At 43.8% G+C, this 13,852-nt stretch overlaps 1 protein-coding gene across 1 annotated transcript in view; it reads right to left on the bottom strand.

Moving 5' to 3' along the window:
• LOC144798003 (uncharacterized) overlaps nt 1-13,852 on the bottom strand; it is a 221,993-nt gene that overhangs the window by 185,618 nt on the left and 22,523 nt on the right. The window contains exon 2 of the mRNA XM_078668794.1: nt 9,376-9,607. Coding sequence (XP_078524920.1) covers nt 9,376-9,607 — 232 coding nt within the window. The remainder of the gene's footprint in view (nt 1-9,375; nt 9,608-13,852) is intronic.

A 13,852-nucleotide genomic window follows, 5' to 3' on the forward strand; every position in this document is an offset into this window, starting at 1 on the left:
CTGTAGAAGACTAAACCTGTCCCTGTATTCAGCTTGTGCCCTATTGCAGTTGGCCTGGACTAGTAATTTTCACCTGGTCTTACACGACCAGATAACCACAAGTGGCACTTTGTGCTTTTGGGCACTATTATTACCTTAAATATTTGAAATTGCATATCTCTGGTTCTACTGTATCTTGTCATTTTGGTGTCAAATAATGTATTAGAATTTATTCTGTTTTTCTAAGTTTGTGTGGGGTTCTTCGTATGTTGGGTTCTCACTTTCTTGATGTTGAAGCTGCATAAGCTTCAAACATTGTCTATAAGTTAAGTTGCTTTTGTGCCAAGCTATCAGGGGGTTAAGCACAGGTTGTATAAGTGACTTTTGTGGTTCACCCTGACAAGGATTGGGTCTGTTGCGTGAGAAGGGTCACACGCCCCTCAACCAAAAACCCACTTCCTCGCATTTCCCATTGTCCAGAACTCCATATCATATGTGTATTAAGTAGATTGTCAGCTCTAAGTTTGTAGTGACTAGAGGTTTGCCTGTGTTCTTGCCATATGTGATTAACAACTTTCTCCATCTTCCCCAATTCCACCACATTCTGTCTTCAAGAATATGAAGTGCCTGTTGTGAAATATTTGTGAGGGAGCTGCCAACCTCATTTCAACATCAACAACTTGGATCTCCAACCACTCAAACATGCTACCCTGGAAACATCAACCAGCCTTGATCAATGCTGTTGCCTTCTGTATCTGTTATTGTATTGTATTGTATTGTATTGTATTGTATTTATTATTTGTATCGCGCAACTGTCACCCTACGGGTATCCTGGCGCCCAAACAGGAAGTAGTCAGATGGAACAACAATACACTGGCTGTCATAACATGTAAAACAGCTGCCAGTTCTATTAAATGGTGTCAAGGGGATTAAACTTTGGCAAACAGCCATGTTTTCAGACTCTTTCTAAATCCAAGCAGGGTGTCAATTTGCCTGATGTTCTGGGGAAGCTCGTTCCACATCCTAGACGCGGAAGTGCAGAAGGCTCTGCCTCCCATCCTCGATCTCCTGATCCTGGTGGTTGCAGCCAAACCTAGGCTAGAGGAGCGCAGGGACCTGGTAGGCTTATACCAGTTGAGCCTTTCCTGTAAAGGAATAGGACCCGTGTTGTGCAGGGCTCTATACACAATACATAGGGACTTAAAAGCGACTCTACTCCCGATTGGCAACCAGTGTAGATCTCTGAGCGCCAGCGTAGTGGAAGAGCTGCGAGGTCTTTTAAGTGCCAGCTTGGCCGCTATGGACTGGACTCTCTGGAGCCCCTGTAAGATGTATAAGGGGGCCCCTAGATATAGGGAGTTACAATAGTCCAGTCTGGCCAGGATCACACTCCTGACCACTAGCGGTCTAGACTCATCAGGCAGAAGGGGCAAAATCTGTCTGAGCGCTTTAAGCAATCCAAAGCAGACACTAATGGTTTTATTGGTCTGAGAGGTCATTTGGAGATCCGCGTCAAACATTACCCCTAAATTGCGCACGGTCTTGACTGGGATGCAAGGATCAGCTCCCGGTGCAAGCCTGATCTCATAGGAAGGTTGCTGACTCAGTTTGGCTGACGAGCAATAGACTACCTCTGTCTTACCCTCGTTAAATTGGAGGGAGTTTATTTTCAGCCATCTGGAGACCCTGCTCATGCAGTTCTGAAAGGTCTCCATGGTCACCGCCTGTCGTCCCTCTAAGGAGAACACCAGTTGGGTGTCGTCAGCGTAATTTATCAAATCTATTCCATAAGATTTGATCATGGGGATCAAAGGCTGCAGATAGAGATTAAAAAGAATAGGGCTGATCGAGGAGCCCTGAGGTACTCCATGACTGACTGGGGACTTGGAGGATGAAAGGGGGCTAGGGTCACCATCTGTTGTCTGCCTGTCAGGTAGGATTGTATCCACCTCAGGGCCTTGCCCTTCACGCCCAGTTTTTCCAGCCTACTTAGCAGAACTGCATGGCTAACCGTATCGAATGCGGTCGACATATCCAACAGCACCAAGACTGAGGAATTGCCAATGTCGGCTCGCATTCGAAGATTGTCCAACATGGTTGCCAGTGCAGTTTCTGTTCCGTGGCCTGGGCGGAAGCCAAATTGGTCCTTGTCCAGTAGACAATTGTCTTCCAAATATCCTGACAGGGATCTGCTGACAAGCCTTTCCACGATTTTTATCGGGTAGGGCAGGAGGGATATGGGCCTGAAGTGTGCCGGAATAGTAGGGTCCAGCGAAGGCTTTTTTAGCAGGGGAGTAACCACTGCCTGTTTCCATGCTTCCGGCACTGTGCCTTCCTCAAGGGATTGGCGACAAATCTGATGCATCCAAGGGAACAGCTGTGGCCCATATTCCTTCCAGATCCTATGCGGAAGGGGGTCTAGAGGCGACCCTGATGACACATTATGGGCCAAGGTAAAAAAGAGCTCCTCTGTAAGAGGGATGACATTTGCCAATGATGACGATATTGGTTTAGGTTCCTCTTCTTCTATCTGCAGCTCTTTGCAGCTAGTCCTTTCCTCCTTCAGTCCCCCTACAATTTTAGCAATCTTTTCCTCAAAGTGGAATGCGATCTCATCACGTAGTTCTTGGGTAGCAACCACCTTATTACTTATACAAGTGGGGTGTGAGAGATCCCTTATGATATTAAAAAGGGTTTTAGTACTGTTAGGGGACTGGAGAATAGTAGTGGCATAGAAGAGTGCCTTAGCTTTGGCAATAGCTCCTTTATATTTTGCCTGTTCTATTTTCAGCAGTTTTTTATCCGGTTCCGAATAGCATCTACGCCATTTCTTTTCTGCCTGTCGGCGTGCATTGCGTAGGGATTTCAGCTCCTCATTAAACCAGGGAGCAGATGTTTTCCTCTTATTTTGTATATTTTTCAGAGGGGCAAATGTATCCAGGGTATTTATGATGTGATTACAGTACTTTTGATAGTTCAGGTCTACCGATTCCTCTGGATCATAGGTTATGTTACTTATAAAAATAGGCTTTGTTTTGTCCTTTGGTAATTTAGACCAATTCCGTCCCCTCCTATAAGTCACCGGACACTCACTTCCGTTCCCCTCAGTGAGTATGGAGATCTGTAGATGGATTAGGGAGTGGTCGGTCCAGCACTGAGGTAGGATATCAGTCACCATAGTCTCAGTCTGGTTGGCAAAGACCATATCTAGGATATGTCCCCCTGAGTGGGTTGGTTTTTGTACCAGCTGATCAAGACCCCAGTTACCACAAATGTCCTTCAAATCCCTTAGATGACTCCCCAAGGACCCATTGTCCCATAGATTAAAGTCTCCCAGAATCAACATTCTGGAGTGAGACAGGGCTAGGGCAGCAATAGTGTCAAACAGCGCCTGGTATTGTGTATCTGCACCCGGTGGTCTATAGCATAACAATCCAGTCAGGATCCTACCTTTTGGTTCTTTCAGGGAGAACCCCAGTAGCTCCACCCCCGCCACCCTGTCAATCTGTAGAGGGGAAAAGTCCCACTTGTCTTTATAAATCATTCCAAGTCCCCCTCCTCTACCCAGTGGCCTAGGTTTATGGAATAACTTGTACCCTTCCGGGCACGACAGGCCCAACTCAACAGAGGTGTTCACACTGGTCCACGTCTCCGTGATGAATAGGGCATCTAGGTCCATGTCACTTAGCAAGTCTGACACTTCCTGATGATGTTTTACCAGGGATCTACTATTGATCAGCCCACAATCCAGCATTACAGAGGACTGTGGTAAAGCATTTTGAGAGATTCCCTCCACACTCCTACCTATGGCCAATAGCTCATCCTTGGAATACCTAAATTCGGCAGCGGTCTTGGCCCTAAGCCCGTCCGGAGCACGGACGGGCACAGACGGGCTTTCCTCTGGCGCTCCTCCGGCGCGTGCGCTGCGCGCTGACATACTGATCATTAAGTGAGGTGTGGCAAAGGGTACTCACAAACACTAGAGCGCTAGCCCCTGGAGCGTTTCTAAGCCCACACCCAAAATGGCGGTCGGGAGTGAGGCAGCACTAAATTCACCCGATTGGTGAGTCCTGTGGGGTCTTTCTTACTTTTAAGGCAATGTGGACATAGGGGGAGCGTGGAATATAATTGTAAATAGCCACGAGGTCAGTATCACTAATGTAGCACCACAACACAAACAATTTTCAAATTTGTTAAAAAACTAGCAAATCCTCCTAAAAACGATTTTAAAACTGCACAAGTTTTACAATAGCAGCAGCAGCGTGACAATCCTATTTGTTTGTCCGCGCGAAGCCGACTGGTCCCCTAAATAGTGTTTGTCAAAGGGCACTCACAAACACTAGAGCGCTAGCCCCTGGAGCGTTTCTAAGCCCACACCCAAAATGGCGGTCGGGAGTGAGGCAGCACTAAATTCACCCGATTGGTGAGTCCTGTGGGGTCTTTCTTACTTTTTAGGCAATGTGGACATAGGGGGAGCGTGGAATATAATTGTAAATAGCCACGAGGTCAGTATCACTAACTCAGGAGGTTTAGAACAAAGAGGCCAGGACAATGGCAACACCTGGTACTGGGGGAACAGAAAGACCAGTAGACATTAGGGATAATTAAGCAAAATAAAACAAGCCGGGGGTGGCCCAGTGCGCAGAAGGCCATGCCCCACACCTAAACAGGGCACTACAGTCTTTCTCCCCCAAAGGGTAAATTAAGGGATTTGCCCCCAATCTGTTTCTCCAGGGTGCAAAAAACCCACTAGAAGTCTGGGATTATTAGGGGTAAAAATGAAGTGGTGGGCGAGGCTTAACATGGGCAGGGCCATGCCCCGCCTAAAAAAGGGCACGAGTCTTCTCCCCCCTAGGGGACAGATTGGAGATTTTTCCTCAATCTGCCCCCCCCAGGAGAGCGGAAAGTCAACTAGACATCAGGGGAAAGTAAAAAATTACAAACGGGTGGTCTACCTACCCCAGAAAGGACATAATAATCCTTCTGAGCCCCAAACTAGGAGATTGAGGTATGTGTCCCAAATTTGCCCTGTCCCCTAGATATCAGGGATTTTAAAATAGTTTCAAAATAAACAAAAGGATGGAGACAGCCTACCCTGGAATCAAGCCATACCCCTACCTATAAGGGGCAGTAGAGTCCTTCTCTCTCCTTGGGGGCAGATAGGAGGATTGTCCTGATTAGGGAGGTTGCCCTTAATCTCCCCCCGGGTGTTACTAATTAGGGGTGGGTGACAAACTCCGCTCCTCCGGCGGAGTTCGCAGAGTTTTACCCACTCTACCCTCCGCTTGGAGCACGGAATCATGGAAATACTCTACCAGGTGGTGGAGTTTTTTCTCATGGGTTGCTCACCAACGCCTAGTTGGCGAACGAGAAAATCAAGCATTAGACCGCCTCCTGGGCTGTTTTCTCAACACAGGTGGTTGTGGCAGGTCGCTACCGCTCACGTTGAGAAAGATGCCTCTCAAGTAGAAAATCTACTCGAGTAGCAAAAAGAAGCAGCACCCTCTGGACCTCTGTGTGGCGCCATTCGCGCTGATTTAACAGTGAGGAAAAAGCTCCTGGCACTAAAATTCAGCACGAGCAACGCAAAGTACTGAATTCCACCGCTCACAGAACTCCTCAGAATGTCACAGAGTCTGTGGAATTCCATGAAGTGAAACTCAATGAGTTCCACCCACCCCTAGTAGAAAGACCAATAGACACCAGGGATTTAACATTTTGGGAAGTTCCACCTTGGCGGTGAACCAGACCCCCACTCCAAAAGGGGCCAACACATTTCTATGGCTCCCGGGGACAGAGACGGCGCTTGCTCCAGTTTGCCCCACAGTGGGCCAGAAAACCCATGGATGGCAGGTATATTTTTTAATGAAATAATGATGTGGGGTCCCACCCATCTGGCGATCAAGACCAACTCTCACCTCTAAAACCTCAACTGTTTTTCTTCTCCCCCAGGCAGACTAAAGAGCCTGATCCCAATAGCAAGCGAGAGGATATTTTGATTATTTTGGGTATTGTTTTTACATATGGGCCAGCAGAGTGGAGATAAATCCCAGTATTGTTCCACTTGCCATGATACATGCCTGGAATTTTTAGTCTTGGGGTGGGCGTCGCCTGGGAAAACCTACCAACCCCAGACATTTCTGAAAACTTGACACTCAGGGCAGTTCAAGGTGGTGTGCCTCGTTAGGATACAATAAGCTTTTCTTAGCCACAATACCCCACAAACCTCAAACTATGCCTAAAATTATCCATTTGCCTTGCATTTCTGTGCTGCAAACTTCCAGAATCATCAGTGGTCCAGAAAATTCATACCACCCAGCATTCCCCCACAAGTCTTGATGAAAATATGACACCACTTGTGTGCCCCAGCCAAGTATCTGCAACACAAAAGTCTCCAAAACAAAATGTGGAGAGATCTGCAATATGGGTAGGTGTGGCAATTGATCCTTGGCTCATCCGCCAACTAGGGAAACCTACCAACTTCAGACATTTCTGAAAACTAGAAAATGGGGGGAGTGTAGAGTGTTGTGCCTCACATGGATTCACAACATTTTCTTACCCATAGAGCTCTGCAAACCTCAAACTTTGCCTACAAGTATGCATTTTTCCTGCATTTCTGTGATGTAAACTTCAGAGGTCCAAAATATTTCTACCACTCAGCGTTTCCCCACTTGTTCAAATAAAAACACTTCCCAACTTGTGTGGGTTGACCTAACGTCTGTGACAGTAAAGGCCCCAAAATGCAATGTGGAGACCTCAACATTTCCTGTATAAAGAACTTACCTGCTTGGCAATGTAGGTAGCTGATGTATTTGACCATGGGCTCGGATGCCACCTAAGGAAAACCTACGAAACACAGATGTTTCTGAAAACTAGACACTAGGGCAGGTCCAAAGTGGTATGCCTCTCGTGGATCCCACAATGTTTTCTGACCCACAATGCCCTGAAAACCTCAAATGATGTGCCTGTGTTGCATTTTGGGGTCTTTTCTATGACAGGAACTAAGGCAACCAGGACAAGTGATGTATCATATTTATCAGACGACATTTGAGAAATCTGGTTGGAAGGAAATTTGTGGTTCCCTGCAGATTCCAGAAATTTTCTACGCAGAAACGTGAGGAAAGTGTGTGTTTTAGTCAAAAATTGAATTTTCAAGGACTTGTGGGTAGGAAACCTCATAAACATCCATGCAAGCCACACCACCCTGGATTCCCCTGGGTATCTACTTTTAAAACATTTCTGGGTTTGGTAAGTTTCCCTGAGTGCCATATGAACTAGGAAACCAAATCCACAGCTACCCAAATTGCAAAAAAAAGGGTTGGGGTTGAATAGAAAACAATTGATATGTCAATGTTGCATTATAGACTTTTTCCTATTGTGGGAGCTAGGCCCACACAAATTAATGATGCACCATTTTTATTGAGAGACATGTGGGAACGCTGGGTGGAAAGAAAACTGTGGTTCAGCACAGTCTGGATCGTTCATTATAGAAATGTGAGGAAAATGTGTTTTTACCCAAAGTGTGAGCTTTGAAGGGCTTCTCTGTAAGAAAACCTTGTCACATCCATGCAAGTCGCATCACCATGGACTTACCTGGGTGCCTAGTTTTCAGAAATGTCTGTGTTTGTTTGGTTTCCCTTGGTGCTGGCTGAACTAGGGTCCAAAATCTCTAGCTACCCAAAGTGTAAAAACAGGGTCGGTTTTGAATTGAAATATTTGATGTAGTCACGTTGCATATTAGGCTCATTCCAGTCAGAGGTGCTAAGCCCACCCACACTAGTAGGGTGCCATTGTTATCCAGAGACATGCAGGAATGCTGGGGAGAGAAATTTGTGAATCACCGTAGAATCTGGAACTTTTCTTCAAAAGAATCTGAAGAAAATGTTTGTTTTTAGCTAAAGTTTAAGATTGGCAAGGGTTTCTGGGTAACAAAACGCTTATGAGACTCATACAAGTTGCACTAATCTGGACTCCCTGGGGTGTCTGATTTTCGAAAATGTCTGGATTTGGTAGGTTTCCCTGGGTGGCAGCTGAGATGGACTCCAAATTTACAGGTAAGCAAATTGCAAAAAAACTGTTGGTTTTTAATGTAAAAATGTTATGTGTCCACTTTTGGTGCTTTCTTAACGCAGGACCTAGGCCCACCTACACAAGTGGGGTACCATTTTTGTTAGGAGATATGTGGGAATGCTAGGTGTATGAGAATCTGTGGATTCTCAAAGATTCTGGATCTGTTAGCCAATATTATAGGTTTGAAGGTCTTGGTAACAGAACCATGTGGAAACCACACAAGTCACACCACCATGGACTCCCCAGGTGTCTAGTTTTCGGAAATGTCAGTATATGCTTGATTTACGTGGGTGGCAGCTGAGCCATTGGCCAAAATTGGCAGCTACCCACATTGTAAAAAATGTATTGCTTTTGCAGGCTGTGATTTGATATCTACAGGTCGCATTTTGGGGCTATTTGTGTTACATGCGCTAGGTCCAGCCACACAAGTGAGGTACCATTTTTATCAGGAGACTTGTGGGAACATAAAATAGAAAAATATTTGATGATACCAATTGGATTTCTCTGCAGTTGTGGTTTCCAAATTTAAACCAGTGTTCAAGAAAGGAGAAATTTTGCAAAATGCCTTCTGAATCACGATAGTATGTGTAACCATAAAATCAGAGGGATACAATTAACTATTGTTCTTAAACTCAGTATTTTGTGTATATTTTAGAAATACATAGGTTTTCTACATACCCATTTTTCATTCTTTATATTTTATCATATGAATTGTTGTATAGTTGGTACACAATGACAAATCATTGCACGGTGCAGCTCAGTTGTTGGCTCTGGGCATTAAGTGTTTTTGAAGAACCTACACAACTAATATATCCACGGGACCAGAAGGTTCCGTCGGACATAAGAGTATATCACTTTTCTAAACTGGCCATTGTGACAAGAAGTTATAGATACACACGTTAATACAAATGGCTGTTTCCTCCTACTCATTTTTATTTTTTTATTTCAACAGTTAAATATTTGGGGAAAAATGGATAGATCTATACAAATGGCCTTTCGCTGAATCGAGAAATCTGTCTACTTTTCACAAATGTATACTTCTCCAGACTCACCCATGGGTTTCACACCTGTTTCCACCACATTTGTAAGCAGGCTGAAACCAAAAACATTAGCAAAATGGACTACTTCTTAGAAAAATGTATACAAAATCTGTGGTAAAATATGTTTTTTGATACAACTCAGCTTGCTCTGTCTGTTCTTTTAAGCTGGGAAGATGAAGATCCCAGCACAGCAAACGTTTGGTTAGAAAAAAAACCAATTGCTTTCTTACACAGCATTTCTTCTCATTTTCCCCACAAAAAACAAAAATAAGCTATATTTCATTACCTGTAGTACATTCAGGGCATCCAAAGACGCTACCCAGCTTGAGCCATAGCGGAACACAGCCACCACCTTCTGGTGTCCTTCCTGGTGGTTCCTTATAATTTCTTTCAGTATCTTTTGTGGGCAGCCAGTTGGTTGCTCACAATACGTCATCAGTTTGTACCCCATTGTGAGCCCCTGGCTGCCTTGTGTGAAGATGAATCTGAACGCCTGGGCAAAGACATAGGCAGCAAGGCTAGAATATTAAAACAAGAAACACTTAACATTGCTACCAAGGCATCCATCTCAAAGTACTGTGGCCTATATTGCATAAAACATTTCAGTCTAATACTTTAAAAGGGCCAGTATTAATTGGCTGTCAGTGCCAAATCTTCTCATTTTGCCCATCTTGACGGACAGGCCGTTGCGGGCACCGGGCAATCCCCCGGTGCGCCGCAAGGGTGGGGGCCGGTTTTGGGCCCTGGGGGCCGTTTTTGTTACAGGACCGTAAGCTGCAAAATCGGCCCTGTAACAAAATCGGCCGAAAACCGACCCCGGCAAAGAGCTCGGTCGCACCCCCAGGGGGCCGGCCAAGCAATTTGCCAGGGCCGGTTTTCATTCTCAGTCCGGCCCTGGTGGCAGAACTATTACCTGCCAATGGAAAGGTCTGGTACGTGTGGCACAGGAGAAAACAAAAAAGAGGCAGCTCACAGTGATGCGTGTCCTGCCACCTGAACAGCCAGATCACAACTCAAACTGGCACCCCTCAAGATGGATATGTGTTCCTTTGAACCTTTGAAGAGTGTTTTCTAAAGACTAATGCCACCTTATCCATCCCTCATTGAAGATGGCTGCAAAAGGACTAAAGAAAAAGAAGCAATACAAGCTTTAAATCATGATGATGGCTCGGAACCAGTGAGTACTGATAAAACTTTCGGATTTTAAATTCACTTAATGCCCATCTGTGCTGGCCTGTTTCAATTTTTTTGATTGGTCAGTTGAAGTCTCCCTCTCTCACACAGCTCTTCTGCTTTTTTAAAAGCATGTTGTTGAGGGAACACAGGGATGTGTCAGAATCCTGTTTTTACACTGCTCTTTGAGAAAACTGATGATGGCTCACCAATTTGTTTTTGTTGTACCTTATGAAAATTCATTGTCAGATAGATGTGTGTGCAAGCATGTGCAAGATCGGGAGGTCATTAAGAATGATAAAAAACATTACAAGACAGCAGCCCATTTGGCCACAGGCATGTGCAAGCATGGACGGCAATCTTTCAATCGATTTTGTTATATTTTTGTAAATAATACTCAAATGCAGCTACCTGTACGTGGCCACACTTGTGCGTGCAAGCATAGACATCTTTGAAAGGGATTATGAAAATATTTCTAATGGGTAATGATAATCTGCCCTTCAAGTTGCACACTTATTGAGCCACAAGTGTGTCTCCCAAGGCACCAGTACTCCTGTGCTGTTATCTCCAGCCTAATTTCACTGTAAAGTTCACTTTAAATGTTTTCCAATAAAGTATTTATACAGAAAAGTTCGCTTCATGAGTCGGTTTCAATTCAAAGTCAAAGGTATTTTAATTCACTTTTCTCATTGTTCAACATTCATTCACAACAATCCATTGTTCCAATGCATTTCGGTGTTAAATCACACCTTCTTCAGGGAACGTCTAAAGATAAACAAAACATACGTTTGTATCAATGGTGTGCTTAATGTTAGTCTGTTCTTACGCGCTACAAAAATTCCTGGTAGCTAAACGTGGCGTGGGACTTCATTAATGTTCTGCGTTACTATCGGGTCTCACAAGTGGTTATACGCGCTAGATATCTGTACCATGTTCTAGGAACATAGTATGGGTCTCAAAAGTGGTTTTACGCGCTAGATACCTGTGCCTTGTAATAGGAACCTTCTATACCGTGGGAAACCCCTACCCTGCTACGGAGTTAGTGTTCGTACCTGACGGTTGCTTTGGCTTAACCCGCCATTTCTCATCTTGTTGTAGGAAAGTGACTCCTGCTCGCCGCGCGAGGTCGTTCTGCTTCGCTTTCACTGCGAAGAGTGATTGTTAGCTACGCGCTGGTTCGCGCATGCGCTATCTGTTCGACTAACACTTTTTTTTAGAATGTAATGCGATAACTTTACTGTTCATTGACAAATGCACTCTAACTAATACATAAATGAATCAAGATCAATCAAGGCCCCTGTGATCCTGGGAGCTCTACACTCGCTCCGGTTTTTTTTATCTCATTGTGCAATTTACTGATAATGTTTACAAGATACTGATAATATTTACAACTTTGTGAGTGTTTCATATGGTATGTAAAAAGTCATAGATAGCAAGTAAATTCTGTTCTGTCGTTCATTCCATTAGGCTTCAGGCTGCAAAGGTTATAAATCCAATAGTTTTCCCTTTTCAAGAGGTTTTTTTTGTTCATTAATCCTTCTTTTTTAGGTATGACTTCCAGTACACAAGCCCTTAACTGGTTGATGTTATGATGTTTTTCAGTGAAATGCGTGGCCATTGTTGATTTAGATGAGTGTGTTCTTATATTACTTTTATGTTCCGTAAGTCGAACTTTTAACTTTCTTTCCGTGTGTCCCACGTAAACACTGCCGCATGGGCATTTCAACAGATACACTATATTAGTGGTGTCGCATGTAGCATTTACTCGTAAGGGTATTTTATGTCCTTTCATAGGGTGACAGATGTTCGCACCCTTCATGATGTTATGGCAGTTGGCACAATTTAAGCATGGTACCGTTCCTTTGTAGGTCTGATGGTTCGTTTTATGATGCTGTGTTTTCAAAAGTTCTCCAATGTTTTTTCCTCTTGTGTGTGCAAATAGTGGTTCTTTCTCGAATATACCCTTGAAGTCTGGTTCCAATTTTACTATTTGCCAATTTTTGTGTATTATTCGTTTGAATTGGGCACTGACATTTGAGAATTTACTCACGCAGGTTATGCGTTGTTCTTTAGTTGTAGGTTTATAGGACAGTAGTTCAGTTCTTGTTTTCATTTGTGATCTTTCCATGGATTTCTGTATAATTTCCTTAGGATATCCTCGTGTTGTAAATCTGTTGGCCATTACTTTCAATTGCTGCTGGCAGTCGTTCTCTTCAGAGACCACTCTCCTTACCCTGAGGAATTGCGTAAACGGGAGGTGTTTTTTCAGTGTTTGCGGGTGATGGCTTTTGTATTGTAACAGATTATTTCTATCCGTTGATTTTCGATACAAATTGGTTATGAAGGCTTCGTTGCTTTTAGTGACCTCTACATCTAGATATTGTATGGTGGTATCACTGATTTTCCATGTGAATTTTATTCTGTCGTTTCTATTGTCCAGAATTTCCAATTGTTGTTCCAAAGACTCCTGTGTTCCTTTCCAAATAATGAAAATGTCATCAATGAATCTCATGTACGCTAGAAGGTGAGTGGCCCATTCTTGGTTGTTGTAGATATGTTCCTCTTCAAACGATCCCATGAACAGATTCGCATACGCCGGTGCGGCGCAATTTCCCATGGCCGTTCCATTGAGTTGGATAAACCAACGATTGTTGTAGGTGAAGTAGCTGTTCATCAATGTAAATTGCATTAGTTCCATCAGGAAAATCTGCAAACTTTCCGGGTAGGTACTGTGTAATAGAGCTTTCTCTATGGCTTCTAGGCCTTCTTTGTGTGGGATGGCTGTGTATAACGTTTTGACATCTATAGTAGCCATGATGATGTTGTCTTCCATTTTCACCCGTTGTAATTTTAACAAAAAGTCGGTAGTGTCTTTAATATAGGATAGGTTCTTAACGACTAATGGTTGTAGGTGTTTATCTATATATTTTCCCACTGGTTCATGAATACTCATTTTGGTGGACACTATAGGGCGACTTGGTGGATTGTGTAGATCTTTGTGTACCTTCGGTACTAAGTACATGGAAGGACTCCTCGGATTTTCTTGAGTTAAATAGTTTTTCGTCTTTTCACTGATTGTGCCTCTTTCTGTTGCTTGTTTAAGTATTGTTTGTAAGGTTTTACGTATTTCTTCCGTTGGGTCTATTTCTATTTCCATGTACGTGTTTGTATCTCCTAGATGTGTTCTTACTGAATTTTCATAAAAGTCCGTGTTTAATATCACCAACGCCCCTCCCTTATCTGCTTTTTGACACATTATTTTCTCGTTGTTCGCTATGCTTTCTATAGCTCCGAACTCCTTCTTGGTCATATTTTGATTTTTGATTTTTCTGTTGGTGTTGATTTTGTTGACTTCCTGCTTGCATAGATTTTCAAAGAGGTCAATGGTTTTATGGGATATTGGTGGCATGTATGAACTCGGAGTTTGATAACCTGCCCCCATGGTTGCACTAGACAATCTCCACTCACGTAAGAAACACCTCCCGGGATGGAGATGCCCATATTAAAGCCCACCTTCTGTGCGCCTCTGTTTGCCCCTACACATGTTAGACACACCAGGGTGCTCAACTGTGCATTCCCCCATCAAGCAC

The sequence above is a fragment of the Lissotriton helveticus genome, chromosome 12, assembly GCF_964261635.1.
Source record: "Lissotriton helveticus chromosome 12, aLisHel1.1, whole genome shotgun sequence".
Lineage (NCBI taxonomy): Eukaryota > Metazoa > Chordata > Amphibia > Caudata > Salamandridae > Lissotriton > Lissotriton helveticus.